The 21,994-nt window shown below is 50.4% G+C and overlaps 1 protein-coding gene across 3 annotated transcripts; it reads right to left on the bottom strand.

Moving 5' to 3' along the window:
- Window positions 1-3,777: 3,777 nt before the first annotated feature.
- PTGES (prostaglandin E synthase) lies at window positions 3,778-12,462 on the bottom strand. 3 transcript variants are annotated; one of them, XM_053962487.1, is made up of 5 exons: window positions 12,412-12,462; window positions 10,356-10,517; window positions 9,832-10,032; window positions 8,387-8,469; window positions 3,778-6,441 (listed from the first exon to the last, which is right to left on the bottom strand). In XM_053962487.1, exons 3-5 carry the CDS (start codon window positions 9,937-9,939, stop codon window positions 6,192-6,194), a joined length of 441 nt encoding a protein of 146 aa, XP_053818462.1. In that variant the 5' UTR covers window positions 9,940-10,032; window positions 10,356-10,517; window positions 12,412-12,462; the 3' UTR covers window positions 3,778-6,191. The 3 variants fall into 3 exon arrangements, with proteins under 3 accessions (XP_053818462.1, XP_053818463.1, XP_053818461.1); XM_053962488.1 differs by lacking the exon at window positions 10,356-10,517 and having other exon boundaries at window positions 12,412-12,438; XM_053962486.1 differs by lacking the exon at window positions 12,412-12,462 and having other exon boundaries at window positions 10,356-10,704.
- Window positions 12,463-21,994: the final 9,532 nt, after the last annotated feature.

The following is a 21,994-nucleotide window of genomic DNA, read 5'->3' as shown; positions in this document are numbered from 1 at the left end:
TCGGGCCAGCTCACATGGTGTCACTTAGAGGATGTCTCTGTCACCTCCTCCTCCTCCCCAGGCCATCCTCAATCCCCCCACACAGCCAGGGGGTCCACAACGCTCTCCCATGCACCCAGAGAGGCTCAGCTCCATGAGAGCCACAGGAGCAGCTCCCTCCCAGCAGCAACCTTTGTCCCTCCCACCACCAGTGGATGTTGGGACACGTGGATCCAAGGCTGGGGAAGGAAGGACACTAAACAATGCATTCCAGCTTCCCCTAGAGGGGAACAAGGCTCATCCCTGCAGCACCCAGCAGGAGCATGTCCCCATATTGGACATCACCCCAGGCCCACCATGGTCCCACACTCTTGACCATCTCTGCCAAACTGCTCTGCTGCTCCTTTGTAACCGCTTACTTATTCATTCAGTAAGTGGCTTGTAGATCCTTAAGGCCAATTGTCCAACCTCCTGCATATAGAATATCACCCAAGCAGCATCCTCATGTCCTCAGCACGTGGCCAGTGCAGAGCATCCCTTTGGAAAGCATCCAGCCCTGAGTCAAGAGACCCTTGGAAGTGATGAACTTACAGATCCCAGGGCAGATTCCTCCAGTGACTCATCACTGTTGACTGCTGGAAATATGTCACTTATTTCCTGCCTGAACTGTCCCAAGTTCAGTTCATCTTCCACTAGAGCAGAAGGTCTCAACCCATGGTCAGTCAGCTCCCAGGAAATGATGGACATCTGAGGGCTCTCAAAGCAGGAGACAGACAAGCAGCTCACCTGGCAGGGTCTGCACTCCACGGGGGAGGGAGACACTGGGGGAAGGCTGTCAATGAAGAGGAGCTCAAAGGCGTTGTGCAACCTCTCCTCTTCCAGGACAGGGGCATTTTTCCTCCCAGGAAGGGCACATCCATCACCAGTAGTAATTTTGGCAGGAGAGCTGGTCTCCATCCATGCACTGCAGCTTTGGGAGTGGGGGAAGACAGAGACATTGGCAAACTGTTTCCTTCCTCAAAGCACTTGGTTTTCAACCAGGTGATTCCAAAAGGGCGGGTCTCAGGTGATGGGAGGATCTTCCCGGACCCCCTTTCCTTGTTTCTGACCCCACAGCCTGACACTTGTGCATGACTTGCTGACTGATGAAAAGTTGAAGTTTGCCCCTAGAATATTTTAATGAGAACAATTTTGTGTTGTCATCAGCATCGGCTGCTACAGCAGCAAGACAAAACAGAGCTCACATTTTCCAGCTCACGGGGACACCCCCCTGGTTATCCCCATCCAGAATGAATTATAGACTCCTCCTTTCCCATTATCCTTGTGCTGCTGAGCTCTTCTCCCTCTGGTGGCAACGGGAAGGTCTGAAGACCCTCTGAGTCCTGCTGGCACCATCCACAAACTGCAGGAACACATGTTCCTCTGACAGCAACGTGTCACCTCCCAGCAGCAGAGCTCCTCCTGCCCTTTGGAGCAATGCTCCTGTCCTGGGGGTTCTGATGCTCACCCCAAACTCTACCTTCCATATGGAAGGAGCATCTCCTCCCTGCAGCAGATATTTTGCTCGCTGCTGCTTCTTTCCAACCCCACAGGGAAGCAACCCAAGGCAGCAGAGAAGCTGGATGGTAGCTATGCACAGGGGTGTAATGCTTTATAACCACTTGGGAAGAAGGGAGGAAGCAAAGGTTCCTTTTATAGCTGGTGTCACAAAGCCCAGGAAGAGTTATCATGTGTAAAGAAGAACTACTGCATGGAGATGCACAGCGTTGCACCCATACACTGCAACTTCAGAAGCACGGGAAATTTGCAGAGATATTTACAAACTGCTTCCTTCCTCAAACCACTCTGTTTTCAACCAGGTGACTCTCAAAGAGCAAGTCTGAGTTGACGGGAGGATCTCCCTGGAAATGGCATCGCATCTTGCCTGCTTTGGAGAGGCTGATGGGCACTGGAGCAGATATCAGCCTCTTCCCCCTCAACCCGTTCCCCGAGGATTGGCACCCTCCCTCCATCCCAAACGCCTCCGTGCGCACTCGCAGCTCGGGGGGCGGAGAATCCGCGGGTGCGGGTGCCCGGGCAGGGTCCCCGTGTCCCCCGCAGGGTCCCGCAGCCACACGAGGGTGCTGCAGCCCCGCGCAGCGCAGCGCAGCCCGCGGAGCCCGGGGCGAGCCCCACGGCGCTGCTCCGCTCCGCACCCGGCCGGCTCCCTCGCCCCACGCCTCAAGCAGGGGACGTCTCACAGCTCAGCCCCACAGCCGGGTTAGAAAACGCCCTCTGGAAAAGGTTTTCCCGGTGCCAGCTTCATCCTCGTGTGGCAGAGGGCAGCAGGGAAGCACCGTTATCTTCTCCAGTGCCCACGCCTGTAGAGCTGGCTCCTCTCATTCTCTCTACAAGTCACAGGGATCTCAGTTCCTCATGAGGAATAAGGGGATTAGTGTATCAAAATCCCATCTGCTAGAGGGAATGGAGATTTTGGGAGGGCAGAAAAGGAAAAGTGATCTGTGTTAAGGGTAAGCTGCGAATCTTGGTCCAGATCCCACCAGGGAACGGTCTGGATGAAGAGAGACCCGGGGAGCGGCGCAGGCAGGTAAGGAAGAGGCGTGTCCTGTGCTCAGGGGTGGGACGGATCCTGGGGCTTGAACCACCTGGAAAAGTGTGGGAGGGAAAGCAGCTTGTGCCGGGTCTCCACTTGCTTTTCTCCCAGCTCCAGACAGCGTGAGGGAAGACACGTACTGGTGCTGTGAATCACATTCACACGTTTAACCACAGAAAGGGCCGGAATGGACCTTAAGGATCATCTACTCCCAACTCACCCCTCCCATAGGCAGGGACAGCTTGAATTAGACCAAAGTTGCTCAAACAACCTGGCTTTGAACTCTGCCAGGGCTGGGGCATCCACAGCCTCCGTGGGCAGCCTGTACCAGTGTCCCACCACCCTCACAGTAAAAAAAGTCTTCCTAATGTCTAACTGAAATTTCTCCTCTTTCAGTTGGTACCCATTTAAGCACCAAATTGTTTTTCTGCAGTCCCAGGTGGGTTTCACAGTGTTGCCATTTCCTGCTTGGGCCAGGTGGGAAAAACAAGTTGTTGGACATACAAAGCACACACCAAACCCCAGAGACTGGTGGGTACAACCACTGTCCTTGCTCTCCTGGAGCAGCAGGAGGCACCTTTGCCTACATTGATGCCAGAGCAGGAATTTGGGAGCTCTGGGCTTTAGATATTAATTGGGAAAAGGCAGGAATGCCCCCCACGTGCAGCAACCACTGGCAGTGTCCAGGTGAGAGCCAGTGGCTCTGATCACCTGGTCCCAGGAGAGCCCTGAAGGGACTGGTGTTGCCCAAGCAGCCAAGCCCAGCTTGGTTTTGCTTTCCCCAAACTTCCACAACACTTCAAAATAAGTGCAATGCTTGGGCCTCTCTTAAGTTTGCCTTGTTGGCTTTTTGTGTTTGTTTTTTTTTGAGCCAGGAGAGTTCACATTCCCAAGCTTTTCCCTGCAGCCAGTAAGCATAGTTTATTTTTTTTTTAATAAAAAAGGAGAGAGGAGAGCTTTGCATGTAACCTCAGCTTCCCTGAGCAGGGCATCAGCCTCAGGCACTGGACAGGCGGCTGAGAAGAGGCTGAAGCAGCTGGCAGATCCGGGGGTTGGAAGGGGGTTCTGAAGCCTCCCTTCCTCCTTCCTATGCCAAAATTTCCATCCCAGCCACATCTCCAACCACAGCAACATGTACTGGAGAGAGTCCATTTTATAAAACCACTGCCTTTCTCATTTGAAAATAAACAGGGTAAGAAAACAACCAAGTGGAGCCATTTTATGAAACTAACACAAACACTGACAGGACAGCACCTCCCAACCACCAACAACTTAAGAAAATAGGGGAAAACCAGAGAAATTAAGCACTTGTTTCCCAGCAACCTAGTGCAAAAAAAAAAGGGGGGGGGGGGGGGCTACTTATCTTGGAAAATACAAGCAGGTCCTTTATGAGTCCTAAGAACAGAAAGAAGAACAACCACCTCTTACCTGAGCTTCTCCAGCCCTCCAGGATTTTTGGGTGAACACCAAGCTTTGTAACAACTTGCTGCTCAGGGAAGGAAAAGTGAGCAGAGCTGCTTATAATTAATTCCCAGCTCTGCTGGATTTAAAGGATCAGCACAAATAATGCACACCTGGAAAAGAGGTTCCTCTGCAGGGCAGGTGAGTGCAGAGGAAAGGGATGTATCTTTAGAAGTCCCAGGACACTCCAGGCTCTACAGTGAGGTTTAACATCCTACTGAGGATCCATCCTGCTGGGGCTGGACCCAGCTGCTGCCCAGCTGCATCTGCTGCTCCCGAAGGAAGGATGTATCAGAGCACAATGATTTGTTTTTATTGGGAATATTTGCTTCCTGCCACCAGGATGCATGTGCAGCAGCAGAGGAACATACAGGAGCTCAAGACCTTGTGCACCATGTGAGGCAGAAAAGACTTGTTAAGAGGGCTCTGTGTTACCCAGACATCTGTGGGAAGGAGAAGTGGCCAAGAGTGAATTGCTGAACCTGCAATCCTGCCCACTTTCCTCGCAGTGGGAGAGCAAAGAATTCCACTCCAAACTTCACCACACAGCTCAGCCTGAGGCCACAACTGCACTGGGATCGAGTTCCTGGTACAGAAACTTCTACCCGAGCTGAGCAAAGGCTGAACATCAGTCTGAGCAGGTGTGTCCCCAGTGCTCAGGGAGGGCTCAGCAAGAGCATCTCTGAGGAGAGCAGGGTCAAGGGAACAGCCTTAGTGCACAGGACAGGTGGAAGGGGAATTTATTTTCTACTCATTCTGGCTTGCCCCTGTGATGTTATTGAAATTCTGTGCTGCCCTCAGAGGAGGGAGGAGGCGCTGAAGAGCAGAGGTTTCCTCCTGCCTTCACCTCCAGAGGGATGCTCCATTGCTGCTGCTGCTGCTGGGAGCAGCCCCTGGCACCCGGGGACAGCTGTGTGGCAGAGGAGCTCATGGGCCTTTGTCACCATGCAGTACCCTGATCCCAGCCTCTCCTCTCCAACATGACACTTTTGGGTGACACTGCAGAGCAGCAATGCTCCCTTCAAAGCCCCTCTGCTCATTTCCAGAGCTTTCTGCAAAGACCAGCTGGTCCAGGCTGTGAATGCCTCGGCAGCACTGGACAGCAGGAAACAGCTGAAAGAAAACACCCCTAAGGCGATCACAGCCCATTTCCTAAATAGCAACGGGCAAGAGAAAGGCTACAAACAGAGGGGGAGAAACTCAATCTGATGCCCTGAGGGCATTTTCAGGTATTAATGGCATGTGGACTAGACTGCCCTTTGGGAGAAAACTCTGTCTGCAAGCCCCCTGTTTTGTGCCGGCATTTCAGACATTCCAGAAGTCCCAGAATTTGTGTCCAGCAAATGTGTTCAGGCTCTGTGTCCAGGGTAAAGGATTCCTGCTGGCTTCTCCAGGCATGTCGCTCTGCATCTTGCTGTGGGGAGGCTGAGATGGAAAAGCCACAGCTGCTGCTGGCTGGGAGCTGCCAGGAGCTCCAGGGTCCTGCCTGCAGTGAGGCTCCTGGCAGGGAGCTGCGTGCTGTGGCGTGAGACGAGGTGGCACTGGGAGCACTGAAAGCTTCAAAGGCTTCACAACGTCACCCTTGAGATTTTGACTTCCCTGTTACGCTGCCTGGAAGGCACCTGCCTCCTGTCCTCCTTGGTGGAGAGGGAACCTGAGGGACTAAATCCTAAGGAACTCACGTTCCCACAGATGCACATGGCTGGGCAGGAGAAGGGTGGCTGCTTTATAACCTCTGCTACCAACCACATCTGCTGACTAAGAGACTTTGTGGGACCCTCATGATTTTCCCTGCCTGATTCATGGGATATTCATGACCAGGAGGAAAAGGTCACAGTCACAGTTCCAAACACAGAAAACCTTTCCCTCAATGACCCCTTTCTCAAGGGGTAGTGCATGTGCTTTCCACCTCAGCAGGAGAGAGAGAAACCTGCCTCCACATCCCCTTCCTGCATGTCTCTTCTCTCTGGTGACTTCTCCGACAAATTCCGATGGCAGTGGAATTTCATCAAGGCTGCACTGAACATCCTCAGGGTGCAGGTGACCTCCCTGGTGACATCTCTCACACACACACACACACACACACACTCTCTCCCACTGACAGGGGGGCCCAGCAGAGTCAGGATCAGGGGGTTTGGCTGGTCGGTCTCTCTGGTTGTTACCAGTACGGGGTGGTGGCCAGCAGGATCTGCAGGGCCATGGAGAAGCAGGGCAGCTGGGCCACACTGTAGGCCACGGAGCGTGTGGGTGCCCTCAGCTGCAGGAGGTAGGCAATGGTGTGGATGATCCGTCCCACGCAGAAGATGAGGAAGTGGATCCTGGCCACTGTGGGACTGGGATCCAGCAGGGAGTAGATGGCTCCGAGGAAGAGGAAGGGAAATATGTTCTCCATGTCATTGCGGTGGGCCCTGAAAAGCAAGAGAAGGTTGTTCCTTGCCACTGGAATTCCCTGTTTTCTGTCATTCCTTCTAGCCAGAGTACCCACCCCTAGGTGCTGCTGGGCCTCCTCCCCACTGAATGGGGCAGACACAGCCCCCAAAAATGTCAGTTCTCCCTCACACACAGAGGCAGGAGAATGTCACACCCCGTGTCTCTCCCTTGGGACGCTGAGCTCCTGAAACTTTCTCTCCGTGACTGGGACGCCTTTGCCACAGCAGATGACAGCTCGAGGGTTGGAGCTTTCAAATAAACAGAGCAGAGCACAGACCCTGTGAAGCCGCGAAAAGCTCAAAACTGGTGTGGTGCCAGCACGGCATGGCCCCAGATGTGGCCATGCTACACAACAAAAGGCAGTTCCAGACCACAGCTTCTCCAGTGGAGAAACTCACAGGATGAGAGGGGTTGTGGTTTCACCTCTCTCCATAAATGCATCCAAAGGGGACTGGGGAGGAGTGACCCAACGACCCCCACACTGTGGCTGGAGGGGATGCTGTGGCCATGTGGTGACACATCAGCGCTGATGGAGCCAAACCCTGTGCTCCAGGGGAACATGCACCTGCCTGGGTGTCACAGCGTCACTGCCACCACCCACAGCACTAATGAAACAGGACTGGGTCAGGCCATGAGTGTGGGCTGTGCCCCTCCTCCCCAGGCACTGTCCTCTGAACAAACCCCAAGGACTTGGGGGTTCAGCAGGGCTGGAAGGACAAATGGAAGAAGAAGGAGGAGAAAGCAGAGAGCTGCGAGGCAGCCAGGGGCCTCTTTCAGAGGCACGGGGTAAATGTCCTGCCCTGCTCTGTCCCTGCCCTGCACAGACCCCTGGCTCTGCTCCCCTCCAGATACAGTCTGAGATTAAAAGCTGACATCGCCCTTGCTCTGGGGAAACACCTTGGATTGAATGTGTCTTATCCAGGGCTGCAAATACATCAGCAAGGATGGACTCTGAGAGCTTCAGCTGCCCAAGTCAGATCCCAGGCTGCCCCAGGTTTTTGCTGCAGCTCCAGTTATTTAGTTTTATGGAAGTTTGTTTATCCTGAATAATCAAAAGAATATTGTGATTATTATTTCTGCTATTATTTTATTTTTGCTAGGAAGGAAACGGCTCATTTTCCATTCTCCTCCTCCCCCTGGCAGCCCTGCAATTAGGTGGCACTGGATGTGTTCTAAAGCAAATGCTGGAGGCAGTGGAACATGAGAAGTGAGGTCCCCATGCACAGCCCAGGGCTCAAGGATAGCAGGGCACAACTCCAGTCCCTTTCCTGCACATCATCAGCAATCCAGCCCAGCACCTGGGGCACCTCCTTTGGTGAGGGGGACAGCAAATCAAGCCCAGGGCTGAATAACCCAGTGTTTTACCTCTGAGAAACTCTGATTCTCACAGAAGAGGGGTAACATTCAGAGTTTGCCCAATCAGAGAGGCAAAAGTTATCGTAATCCTGTTCAGCCTTTTCCCAAATCCCCAGAAAGGGCAGCTGCCTACAGCACTGGGAGCACTCACTCTGTTGCCTGTCCAAGCTGTGCAGGGATCTGGGGTCCTGTCGGAGCAGGACACAAAGAGCCTTTGAGCGTGGGTATGGGATGACACATTGGGAATCTGTGGGACTTTGAGCACCTAGAAAAGAGCTAGTCAGAGGTGGATGTTGGATGTTGAATGCAAACCCGGATCCTTCTCTTGCCCTTGCTCCAGTGCACACCAAGCTCCTGGTAAAGATTAAACTGCTCTCGTGCGCAGGGTCCCGCAGCAGAGCTCGAGGCAGTCTGACCATAGAGTATTAGTGGAATATTACTTAATTAGTGAGCCCTTTAGCTTCCCACTTCTTGTTTGCCAGCAGCTGGTGCAGAGGGAATGGTGGCACCAGGAATGCTGGCAGCAGAGGGAATGCTGGCAGCAGAGGGAATGCTGGCACCGCTCACCTGCAGCAGCGCTCCACGTCAGGGTCCTCGCGGAAGAACTGCAGCCCCCCATTGCGCAGGGCGTCCTCCGGGTTTGCAAATGCCTGTAAGAGACAGTCCCCACCTGCTTACAGTCTTCAGGAACCTCACAGGTAGAAGCTTTGCCCCTAACCTTGAAGTCCTGTGGGGATTTTCCCTGCCCAAATTTGTTACCACTCTTCATAAAAATGAGGGTCACTGCACTTCCATGCACACTGTCCCTCACCTCCCCAGGAGTTTTCCTTGTACTCCAAAAAACCCAGTGCTGCCTGCTGAGCAGGTTCCAAATGAGGGTTTCAAGGGAGCTCCCACCTCACCCCTGTCCACTTCTTCCCATGAAACCCATTTAGAGGAGACTTTGCCAGCCAGCAAGATCACTGCTGGCAGAGAGCTTGCAGACATAATGCAGCCTCCAAAAGATAACCAGGACTGACAGATTAGAGAATATTCCCTGGCTGGCTTTTTGGCAGTGGCACTGTGTGGCTTTCTCACGGGGAAATGGGATCCTACACTAATAAAGTTAAAAATTAAAATGATTTGTGTGAGCTCCTTGCCTATGCTCAAAAGCTGTTCCTCAGGGACCTGGCTACATCTGACAGCTTCTTTTTGCAGCCTGGAACGGGCCCTGGTGCTTTCTTTAATTATGTTACAAGCCCAAACTGTTCCAGGGCTGGAGCATCATTTAGAATCACAAGGGGAGAAGACAATTCATCAGTTACATGATGCCACAGCACAGGGTATTTGTATTCTATCTGAGACCAGAAATGTCTCCCTCCCTCTCCACTGACGCAGTCAGAAACTCCTCAAATACTTTAAAACAGATTTTTCAGAAAGCTGGGTTTTATCAGGAGTTGGGGTAGGGTAGTAAAAGTCCAGTTGGCCCCAACTCCTGACGGCAGCTGGTCCTCCCTGTATTTTCCTCCCTGACCAAGAATAATTTCCTCCAGCTATTGTTTTATTGCCCACGACTTGCTGCTCGCCTGGAGCATTCCCATAGCCAGTCAGCCTCCAAAAGCTCAAAAGCTTTCTGCTACACCGCAAGAAAAAATACCATTGCAATGATTTCTTCTTAAACTTTTTTTTTCCCTTCTCCTTTTTTTCCCAAATCCTGCAAATTACTGTAAACAGACTCTTTCTAGAAGCATCTCACCTGCTTGGCATTTTAGATCTGATTATTGTTTAGATTAGGTTTCCAAAATTATAAACATCAAGCTACAGATGGTAGAAACAAACAAAAAGGGTCAAAGAGAAGTGAGATATTTATCTGCTGCAGCTATGAAACAAGCTTTGCTTTCAACTGAAGTCAAAGAAAACTCAGCTTGCTTCAGGAAAATTTTGTTGAACTTTAGAGGAATAGAAGAAGAAAGCAAAATCACAAAAACCCAAGCAAAGAGCCAGAAAGGAAGGAGAAGGAAAACGAATCTTACCTTCTTTCTGAGTCTTACTTGCCCTGTAATGATGGCAACGACATACATTTTTAAAATCAGAATTGTGCTGTAGAACGTGAATGACAGGAACACTTTATTTTCCATCATTTTGGGAAAACGTGCTGCTTGGTCGCTTCAGTGCCCAAAACCAGGGGAGATCCTGGGCTGCGAGAGAGCCCCGCAGGAGAGAGGCAGGAACAGCTGCGTTTAAACACAACACAAATCCTCTCATTTCCCAGTGAAAGCCCCCAGCCTCTGTACCCCCGCCAGGCTGCCGGGACAGTGAGAAAACCCCAGCCAGCTCATGGAACAGGTTTCCTCTGCTCCTCACACCCTGCCACCAGCAGCTCCCTGCGGATGAGCCGCCCGAGCCAGGGGACAGCGCCCTCGAGGTGGGAGCCTGGCTCACAGCTCGACCTCCGACCTCTGGAAAACCAGCCCGGCACGATCCCCGCCCCAGCTCCCCGCGGTCCCGGGGGACCGAGCCGCGCAGAGCATCCCTCGCCCAGCCGGGCACTGCTCACCCGCGGAGCGAAGCTCTCCAGCCGTCGAAGGAGGAGATAGGGAGAAGGTAAGCGCCTGCCTCAGCCGCTTCCAGCCCTGCACTGGAGCCCACTCCTCCGTGGCCGCGCTTCCCGTCCCGCCCAGCGCTGGCAGAGGCAGCCAACCCTCTCCTACAGATCCACCTGCGAGGGATGGACAGGGGACACAGCTGTCCCTTGGCCCAGCAGCGCCCGCCTGCCGCCAGCCTGGGCTGCCCCCGCACCCCTGGCTGGGAGGGGAGCCCCGGGAATGACCAGCCTGGAGCCCAACCAAGAAGAGAAGAGCTGCCTGCCCAGCCCAAAGGCAGCTCGTTCTGAGAGGACGAAGCAAGGCAGCCAGATGGAATTTTGTCCTTGGTTTAGAAAGTGCCATGTGAATTTGGAGCTGGCTTTTCCTCAGCCATCAAACGTTGTGGAATGAAGAGTGGGATCGGAGCCTCTGCAGGCAGCTGGGCTGCTATTTAATGCAAACTTAACTCCTTCTCCCCCAGTGCTAGCAGCAGCAAACTTCAGGAGCCAGAGGCGTGGGGGCTGACAGGAGCTCTCCAAGTTTATTAGAGTGGAAGGGCTGGATTTGGTATTCATTTCCTTAACACAGGAGAAAAACAAAACTATACAAAACAAACAAAACAAAACAAAACAAACTTATTTCAGGAAAATAGAAAATTCTTTGCATTTGCCTCTGAATCTTCCTCATGGCCATTCTGCCTTGCTGCTGCAAACCCAAAGACACTCCACTGCTCCATGCAATGCTCTGGCTCAGCCTCATGACATCTGAGGTGGAAGCACAAAGGTGGGCTACACATGACATGTGTAGGTGGAAGCACAAAGCTGGGAAGAAAACGCAAAGCTGGACGTGCAATGGGACCTGCAGTGCAAGCAGAGAAACTGGATGTAGCTCCTGTGATTTGTGTTGCCATGGCATGGGGGTGAATGTGGAGCGGAGGCCATGTGGTCTAGTTTTTCTACCCAATACCCAGAAAAGTTTTGACAAACCAAAACCTCCTACCAATAAATATTCTGTGCAACATGCTCACAAATAACAGAAGATTTGGTCACCATTGGCAGCACTTTGCAGAATAGTGGTTAATAAGTTATAAAATCTTAATAGATTTAAGATTAAGATATTTAGGCCAGTTTAATATCTAGCTGGCAGGCAAGAATTTTACTTGAAATTCCAGGAACAGTTTGACAGATTTCTTCTCCTCTCCCACCCCACAAGTGTCATCTTTTGGTGAGTCTTGTGTCACCAGATATGCTGAGTGTTTACCTGGGAAATTAAGATTGTGATTGCCATTGTATTGTTAGTGCTCTATAAAGCCACTCTGCAGTTCAGGCAGTTATCATGGGCAATCCAAAAGAACCATATATGTGACATTCAATAAATTGTGCTATTCCTGAACCGAGCTGGCTCTTTTGAATGTGACCAGACCTATAATTCACAGACTATTGGTGCACCTGGCATGGGGCCTTATGTTTTTTCAGCAGTGCAGAGAACCTTTGAAAACCCCAAGCACTTGGTTTTAAGGGGAAGCTACTTGCAGTTGGTCACCACCACCCTGCATTGGAGGCTGCTGCAAAATAAGTCCTGGCACAGCCCAGTGTGGAGCTCTGCAGCCTCTGGCAGGCTGCTTCCCTGGGGGTGGGAGTGGGGACACCAGGACATGCAGCAGCCATGTGGATTCAGATGCTGTGCTAAGAGCTGTTCACCAGTGAACTACAGCCAAACCCATCCACGCATCCCTGGAGCTCAGCAGGGTATTATAAACACCATAATGCCAAGTGTAAGTAGACAGTGGCAAAGCCACATCCCAAACACTGCTCTCTCCCATCCCTCTTCTCCACAGCTAACAGGGATCAGCCCATAGTGGAGAAGACCTCAGTGCCCAAGGACTGGCGTTATGCAGGGCCAGACCAGCCCCACAGCATGGATGAGACATTCTCCAGCAGCCCCTTTTCCCAGGAGCCTGGGAGAGGGCAGGCAGCCAGACCCTTCACCAACACATCACACCCTCCATCCAGCAGCTCCAGTTTTTACCAGCTGATGATCCAGTCCACAGGGTCTTCAGCAGTGGGACCTTTTTCCTTCATGCACCTTCTTCCCCTCCCAAGGCAGCCAACACCTCGCTGAGCAGCAGGAATATGCACCTGCAGACAAGCCAGAACTCCTCCCGCCAACCAGCCAGACTTCTCCTCCTTGGCATTGTTCAAACACTGGCAAGGAGCCCTGGACAATTTGCACCAGCAACTGGCACAAATTTACATTGAATGGAGAGATCAGGAAGCACACCTTGTTTAGGGATAAGCCCTCAGGGCAAACTCAGTTGTGGATGTGTTAATTTTTAAAAAGTTTTTTTTCTGTTTGTTTATGCATTTCAAACCCCTTTCAGTGTTGCACAGAGTGGAACACCAGAGAGGGGGGTTATGGATGGGGATGAGGAGCAGAAGATGACTGCAAAGGCAGGTGTAATGCTCCTGGGATCCCAGCTCCTTTTCAGTTTGCCAGGTTCAGGGCTCTCACGCTGGGTAGAACACATCCACACTTGCACCTTCCTGGCTTTTGAGACCCAAGGCAACCGCAGCTGCCATTCAACTATCCCATTAATCCATGCGGAAGCAGGCTGTTAATATGAATGGTTTGATCCTCCTCCATAGAGCACATCCTGCCAGGACAGAGCCCTTGCCTGAAGAAGGCCAGGTCCTAACAGCAGTATGTCTTTAAACTATAAGTCACGCCTTAAAACCTTGAGCATGAGAGGTCTCAACCGAGGACAAGATCTACCTAAACCCAACACCGCTAGCCAAAAACACTGTTGTTTTTGTTTTTCTTTTCTGAGAAATTATTAATTCTATTTACTGAGAAAATATTAACTTAAATTATTTGTAAGGCTTTGAAAGATTAGGTCATCAGGTTAGACTGACCCCAGGAGCTGTAGGGAAAAAAATGCAGCATTTTGCTGGAGGAGGAAATGAACTGTAGGAAGCAGAAGGAATGAAAAATTCATGGGAAATGCTCAAGAAAAGTACTTAAAAGTAGAAGCCTGTAAAAGTGATTCTGCTTTGGCAAGACTATGGAATAAAAATCACTCTTGATTCCCACATAGGTTATTTATTTGACCAACTGAATTACGCTACAGTATTGTGACTACATTTTTCCAGTCTTGCTGCTCTGGGGAGTTTCCCGGTGGCAGCAAAAGGGGTTGGTCCAGTGGAGCACTGGCACGTCCGCTCCACCCTGATCCCAGAGGGAAGCTGACACAGAGCAATTACAGCTCAGATCCCTCAAAATTGTCCCCAGTGAGCAATTACATCCCACAGCTGGGGCGAAGCAAAGAGCCCGAGGGGACTGCTCCAGGCTGGAGAAGATGGGCAGCTGGGTGGCACTTCTCCAGAATGCTTCCACATGCTGGTGGAGAAGGTGCAGAGTCCAGCTGGGATTTTGTTTGCCCTGGGCACACAGCTCAGCCCAGGAGCTACATTCCCAGCTTGCTCCAATGCTACTGTGGACACTGGTGCCCTTCCTGCCCTGCCATTTCTTCCTGCTGCTCCCAGCACAAAGCCTTGGAGCCTGCACACTCCAGTGATCACCTGCACCCATCCTGGGAAACCCAGCTGCCAAGGGAGGCTGTGCTGTGCTGGCTCATCAAACACGATGACTTTTCAAGTAAAGGCATGAGCGTTTTAGCTGTTTATTAGGGAGAAGGGTGCTCCACCTGCGTTCCCTCCTCAGTCTGCACAAAAGCTCCCACCACCATGACGCACCTTCCATGGGTCTGTGAAATCCTCTTGCTTCACCTGCAGCTCCCTATCCCCAGACTCCTGGGCTCCTCATGCTTGTTGCAGCAAGCAGGACACAGAAGATACTGCAAAGTCAGTAAGCAGTGGAACCACCAGCATCTCTGGCCCCCAGCATTAGCATCTGTTGTGGTTTGACACTGGCCAAATGCCAGGCATCCACGAAAGTCGCTCGCTCACCCTCCCCTGCCACAGCTGGACAGAGGAGAGAGAAAATTAATGAAGGGTTCATGAGTTGAAATAAAGACTGGGAGAAACACTCCAAGGGCAAAATAGGCTTGGCTTGGAGGTATGAAGTGAGTTTATTCCTAACAAAATCAGAAGAGGATAATAAGAAGTGAAATAAGCCCTTAAAACCACCTTTTCTTCCACTAATCCCTCCATTCTTCCACCGACAGTGCAGGGAGACAGGGCATGGGAGTTTTGGTCATTTCATCACTGAGATTTTCTTCTGCTGTTCAGGGAGACACGTTGTTCCCCTGTGAGACCATGGGGTCCCTCCTATGGGAGACAGTTCTCTGTGAGCTTCTCCAGTGTGGGTCCAATCTCATGAGCAGCAGTCCCTCCCAAACTACTGCAACATGAGTCCCTCCCATGGGCACATAGTCCTCCCAAAACTGCTGTGGCGTGGATCACTCTTTCCATGGGGTGTACTCCTCCAAGGACGGGCTGCTCCAGCCTGGAAGCAGGGCCCTCTCTCTCCACTGGGTCTCCCACTGGATCACAGCCTCCTCCAGGCATCCACCTGCTCCAGCATGGGCACATCCCCCATGGGCTGCGGGTGAATCTCTGCATCCCCCATGGATCTCTGCACCCCCTGTGGATCCCCACGGGCTGTGTGTGGATCTATGCATCCCCCATGGATCCCCACGGGCTGTGGGTGGATCTATGCATCCCCCATGGATCCCCACGGGCTGTGTGTGGATCTATGCATCCCCCATGGATCCCCACGGGCTGTGGGTGGATCTATGCATCCCTGTGGATCCCCAGGGGCTGCAGGGGCACAGCTGCTTCACCATGGTCTCAACCACGGCTGCAGAGGAATCTCGGCTCTGGCCCCTGGAGCACCTCTGCCCCCTCCTTCTCCACTGACCTTGGTGTCTCCATGCTGTTTCCCTCACATATTCTCACCTCCTCCTCCTCTCTGGCTAGAAAAAACTGTGTTCCTCACTTTGCTTTGATTTTCTTCTTAAATATATAATCACAGAGGCGTTACCATCATCTCTAATTGGCCCAGCCTTGGCCAGCAGCATGTCCATCTTCAGAGCCATTAGGGAGTGGGTCAGAGCCATCAGGGAAGCTTCTAGCACCTTCTCACAGAAGCCACCTCTGTGACCCCCTCACTACCAAAAACCAGGCAGAGGAAAACCAACTTCTCAGGAAACAACTGGCATGCTTCAGCCTTTAGCAAATTCAGGCAGATTTTGTCTGGTTTGCATTTTAAAGTGACAGTACTGGCTGCAGCTATCTGAGAGGCCTCAGGCATGAGGAATGTACAATCAGACTCTCCCAAATTGTCCTTCACACTCAGAAGAGCAGACGTCTGCAGCAGGAGAAAGTCATCAGGAGAGGCCCAGGGAAGGGGCAGGCGTGTGGTGGCTCTGAGTCTCAGGCAGAGCAGAGGAAGCTGCTGTTCCTCAGCCAGTCCCAGGGAACAGGCCCGGGTCCAAGTCAGAGGCAGTGGCATGTCCTCCTGCCTTTTTCCTCCAGCTCCATCCACCATCCTTTCCTGCCTGCTCCTGGCTTGCTGCCCTACTCCCAGCCACTCTCCTGCCCAAACTGTCACACCCACCCTGGCTGCAGAGGAGTAACTGTCCCCTCTGCTGCTGTGACACGGTGGAGATGCTAGAGAGGCCATCAGGCTGTGGGTGTGTGGGAAGTAGATTATTTTCTCTTGTTCTGAGCCTCACATGGATTCATGCCTGGGCTTTCTTTTAGAGGAAAGAATTCCTTGGCTATGTTGCTCTGTGCCTTCAGGGATGAAACCCTGCTGGGAGAGGGGCTGAAGGAAGTTATTTCTCCTCTCTCCCTCTGTCCCAGCTGGTTCAAGTGCTGGCTTTAGGCAGAGCTGCACCTGGCACTGCTGAGACCAGGTAAAGGTGGGAGATGGGGGTCAGGGCTTGGAGTGTGGGGAAGCCGTGTCTCTCTCTCACTCAGCCACACCTCAGCATCTCGTGATGTGTTTTGCTTCCCAAGAACCAGATCCCATCAGCTGTAAACAGGCAAAAAACACTTGTGTTACTGCCCAAAAAGAGGGAGTTTCCCTGCCAGAGTGGGAGAGTAGAGGAACAAATTACTGCCAAAAATTTCAGAATTTGGGAACATTTCCTAGGCTTCAAGCATTTCCAAAACTACAGTGTAGATGCAGATTCCCTGGTGGGGTGCTCTGAAACAAGAGCAAAGGTAAAGGAAGCTGCATGGTCCGGCCCCCACATGCTGTGTTATGGAGAAATGGGAATCAGGGCATGGGAATCACAGCATTAAGAGCCCTGGCTCACTAACAGGGCTGGGAGAGGAAGCAACTGTGGTCCCTGATTCCAGCCTTATGGAGACCTGACATTCAACAGCAATGAGCAGCTTCAAGGTGAAAAGTAGAAAACCTCTTATTTCCTGGGCTGTTAACCCTGCCTTGCAACCCAGCAAGAACAGGTTGCTGAGCTTGTTAATTTTAAAGTCTTTTAAAGCCCTGTTTTCACCAGACAGGCATTTTCAAGTTCTCACAGGACAAGAGGGAATGGAAAGGTCAGCTCATCATTGCCTATCCCTGACCCAAGCTGAGTGGCTACACCATCCTGGTGAAACCAACTCCAAGGAGAGCCTTTGTTCATGGTTTTGCCATAGAGCTTCACCCCCCACAAAGCTTTCCAAAACACAGAGCTTATTTTTAAAACCCTGAGTTCTCTGTGTCCCCTTCATCACCCCCAAATTAAACAGCAGCACTTCCTCCCACCCTCCTGTGTAGGTCATGTTGTCTAGATCTCTTTAGCACACATGCCAATCTTGGAAGTGACACTTTGCAGTGTCCTGGAGGGCAACTGGGCTTCCTAGAGCAGATCAGGACCTCCTTCCCACAAGACCTGACTCAGGCAGAAGTCAGAGCTGCTCAGTAATTTGAGGTTTTATGAGTCAAGTCATTGTGTCATTGGTCCAGACACATCCTAAAACTTTCCCTTTTTCCTGTACTGAGTCATGAACAACATACCTTTTGGGCTTGCTTTTAGGCCAAAGGTTGTCTGGGTTCAATTCTGGTGTTGTTAATAAACACCCCTCACTAGCAATACTGAAAACACCCTCCTCACAATCAGCCTGGAAAGCAGGGAGCAATTTAGCTGTGTTATTTACAGCCCCCTTGCCTGGACGTTTTTTATAGTGCTGTTGTCTCAGCTGGCCTCTTGTTCACAGCAGTGGCAGCACTGACACAACATGACCCAGGCTGCACGACCGTGACTTTATCCAGAGCAGAATTTGGGTTGAATGATGCAAAGAAGTAGAAAAACCTCTCCACTCTACTCTGCAGGCAGTGATACTTGGGCTAACCATCCTAAGTTTTCTTCTCTGCCTGAATGATCCATTGGCAGGACTCCAGGAGCCTGCCCAGGTCCCATGTGTTGATTACTCTCCTGATTTACAGCCTACATCCTCATGTCTATGATATTCCCAGAAATCTGCTCCACCCTGTGTTTATGCAACCCTGAAGCCCTCCATGGGGGAATACGTGCTTTTTGCAATTTTTTACAATCTAGCACAACACATTTCTGTTAATAGCACCACTGTCTCAGGCAAGAAGGAACAAGAAGTTCCCCCATTAGAAGGAGAGAAGATGGATCCCAGCTGTGGAAAGGCTGTAGGGACAGGAGGCTGTGGGATGCTACATTAGTGGGGCTAGAGCTTTCCCACAAGGAGAGGTGGATATCAGGAAGGGGCAAGGAGCTGTGCTGCACCGTTACTGCAGCAGGGGAAGTTGTGTGAATGTTCAGTGGTGGAAGGAGCTGCTGCTCTTCACCATGAGTGAGGCCCTTGCAGGGTTGTTTCAGCCGTGGTTTCAAGGTAGGACGTGTCCCTGTTGGGAGATAGCAGTGGATTGAGGCTCTCTGGTCCCATTTGCCCTGATTCATCCAATCTTCAGAAATCAGAGATTAACTTAAGCTCTGAATCACAAGGTTTAATTCTCTTTCTTGTAAATTTGTTGTCATACAGAAGGTAATGTTTGATAATTACATGTGTCAAGTCACCATCCAAACTGTTAAAACTAAATTACTTCTTGAGACAATTAAGTTCCATAACGAAACACAATTTAAACAATAAGTTCCATAATGAAACACAATTTAAATTAAGATGATGATGACAATAAAAATAATAATAATATCTTTATGGGATCTCCTTCCCCTCTTGTTCATGTCACAGACAGACACACAGGGGAATTAAGAAGAACAGCAGTTCTTGCTCAGCTTTGCCCAGCATTCTCATTTGAAACATGTCTGTGAAAGCACCTCTTACTCAGCTTTACTTCAGTCCCATTCGCTTTCATCTCTCTTCAAAGGAGATTTCTCCATGCTTTTGATTATCCCAGTCATACTTTCATATTTCCCTCTATGCTGAAGCAAGCAGATGACCAGCACATGACTGCCAACTCCTTTACCCCCTGCACTTCAAATGTCCTTCAACCTCCTAAAAACTCATTTTTCTTTTAAATGCCACAAGTCCTCACTGAGGGGTCTAGGATGACTCCACACCAAGTTATTTAGTACTCTAGAGGGGCTACTCCCAAACTGTAGGAATTCCAGCAATGTTATACAGAAGACAGCCCTGGGACACTTCACAGCTATCGAGCATTAGATCTGGCTGCTCATCCCTGTTCCTTGGGGCCTCTCTGTATCCTGCAGCCAATCTCCTATTTTTCTGTGCTGTTAGTGTAGATCTAACATTGTTCTTCGCAGAGCACATCCTTCTCCTCTTTTCAACTCATTCCAGCTCCCTGTTGGCCACAGGGTTCCCAGCTCTCAACCACACATTTTAACAATAGCTGGAAACTGGAGTCCTGCAGGGAACCTTTTATTTTAGCAGAGTACATTTTTCTTCCTGTTAGATAAAATATCTCCTGGAAAAAGATCCTAACAGTTTCAGATTCATCCTTTATTTAACATTGAGGAATGTGTATGGAAATGATACTTTACAGGTCATTCAGAGTAAGATTTGAGGCATAAATTAACAAGTCCTCAGGCTTCCCTGCAATGACATTCTGAGTCCAAACCACAGAGAAGGACAGACCTGGTGGAATTTCCATGAAGCCTCACTAGTCTCCACAGAAATCACCAAATCCCTTAGGAGACCTCACTGCTGGTGCCTGCAGTTCTCTGGTTACTGATCCCTTCTGAGGCTCTCCAGCCTGTGCTGCCCTCTGGCCTTGGCTGGCACACTGCCTGCTGCTCTTCCTTGACCCTGAAACCAGCTGGAAGTACCAGCCTTGCTCCATAACCTCCCCAGCACTTCAAGGGGTCCAGTGGGAAGTACCAACCTTGCTCCATAACCTCCCCAGCACTTCAAGGGGTCCAGTGGGAAGTACCAGCCTTGCTCCATAACCTCCCCAGCATTTCAAGGGGTCCAGACCAAGCCTCTCTGAACAAATGGGGAAGCTATTACAGCAACAAATAGTCACTTTCTCCTGATGAACCTACTTGGTCCTCAGTGTCAGCTGATTAAATCCAGGCAGAGGTCTTTACTTGGACATGAACTGAAGACAGAGCAGGAAAAGCAGAGGCACCAGTCAGAATAGCTGCCTTGCAAGACTAATTTTAGTGACCTGAGTTTAAGGCTCTTCCACAGGAGATGGGTATAAGAGCAAGGTGTTAGCTTTGCTAAACCCCAAGCCAAACACAGCCTCTGATTCTGGTCCAACCCAAAACCTTTTAAATCCTCTTTCACCTAAGGGTCCAAAACCATTGGATGGAGCTGTCTGCTTAATAACACCACCACCTTTGTGCTTTGGATGAGATACAAGCCACTCACCACATCAGAGCCCATGATCAGAGCCCACTCCATGACTGGAGTGAGGGCACAGCATTACTCATGCCCTATTCTTCCTGAGGAATCCTCCCACACCATATGAACTTAGTGTTTTCTTATTTCATGCAGCTGAAGTTTCATCTCTTTCACACTGTTTTTATCCCTAAACTATTATTTACAACAGAATTCTATTTAAGATAGAATATGGGCTAAACTTTCCCTATTATTTCTTGTTTTTTTTTCAGTGAGAACTATTGCTACACAGGCAAACAGGCTCACACGAGACCTACTCTGCTCCAAGCCAGCCTGGAGAACAAAACCAGAAATTCCTGGAGCCAAGCCAAACAGGAACACTCTCCAATTTCAAATTCTGGGCTCCAGTTTAAAAACAAGGGGAAAAACCAAAGGCAGGATCAAGGCAGGTGAAGTTTAACTCTCACAATGTCGCCATCTTACTAGTGAGCACCTACAGCACAAGGTTAATTCTCTTTCTTGTGGATGCATTGTCATAAGTAATGGGAATGTTTGATATTTACATGCCAAGTTCACTGTCCACACCATTCAAGCTAAACTGCATCCTTGGACATGTTCCAAAATGAAACAAAAATCTGAATTGACATCATGATGATGGTGATGATAATAATGATGATGATAATGATGATTATCTTCATCATCTTTTTATAGGATCTCCTCCCTTTCTTGTTCATGTCACGGAGAGACAAGCAGAGTATTAGGAACAGATGATGTGACTAAGCCAGTGTTACTGGAGTGGGTGAGAGCACCTTGACTTGACCCCAAATGCAGTTCCCAGATCTAATCACTAAACCACAGAGGATGTCTTCGCCAGGAATGTTTAGTTTACAAGTCAAAACAGAGCCTAACTGCCAGCATCGATAGCCCATCCACTGGGTCTATCTCTACCATTTCATACATTATTCATCTGCATCTTGCACGACACAGGCCTTGAAGGCCTGGAGGCCAGAAGGGGTGAAAAGGCAAGGCTGCTAATGGTAAAGCACCTCCACACCCTGCTTTGCTTTCCTGAGTTCCTGCCCTGAGGGTGCCTCTCTCAGCTGCCAGCCCAGGTGGATTTGCATGGTCCAGTGGAGACTGCTGCTTATCTGCACCTGGCTTTGGGTGGTGCCTTTATCGTGGAATCATAGAACCATTCAGGTTGGAAGAAACCTCTAGGATCATCAAATCCAACCCTTAACCACCTGTGTTCACCACTAAACCACTTCCCAAGTGCCATATCCACATGACTTTCGAACAATCCCAGGGAAGGTGAACCAGGCCCTGAGCTGCTGGGTCCTCTTGCCCTGCAACAGCAGAGACCCAAAGCAGCCCATAGAACACCCACCTGAGCCCCAGTGTCTCACAGCTCTGGTATTTAACAGTAGTTAACCGGTAGTTTAACTCTTAACAGCAATTTTCTACAAGCTATTCCTTAACTTCTTTATTCCTAGCACTGAAACACGAGACTGGAGTGTGTCCAGGACATAAAAGTCCATTTGAGAAGTGGACACTTGTTAAGATCGCTCAAGTACAGATTTGAAAACTCTTCAAAGCCTGTGGCAGTCCTAGCAACTCTTGTTCATATGAACATAAACCTCTGATTCTATCCAAAGCCAAATGGCTGCCTCCCTCCATCCCTTCTGCCTCTGGAACACACAGTGGCCTGTGGGGGAACAGAGCTATTTTGGCTGCCAGGCACTTTAATAATTCCTTGTGTTTGTTCTGAGAAAGACCATCTCCATCCATCATTGCTTGATGGAGTTGATATGCGTGAAAGATCAAGCAGGTTCCAGCACCAGGACTCACTC

Source organism: Vidua chalybeata, chromosome 21 (assembly GCF_026979565.1).
Source record: "Vidua chalybeata isolate OUT-0048 chromosome 21, bVidCha1 merged haplotype, whole genome shotgun sequence".
NCBI classification, from domain to species: Eukaryota; Metazoa; Chordata; class Aves; order Passeriformes; family Viduidae; genus Vidua; species Vidua chalybeata.
This window is presented reverse-complemented; position numbering and strand designations above follow the sequence as displayed.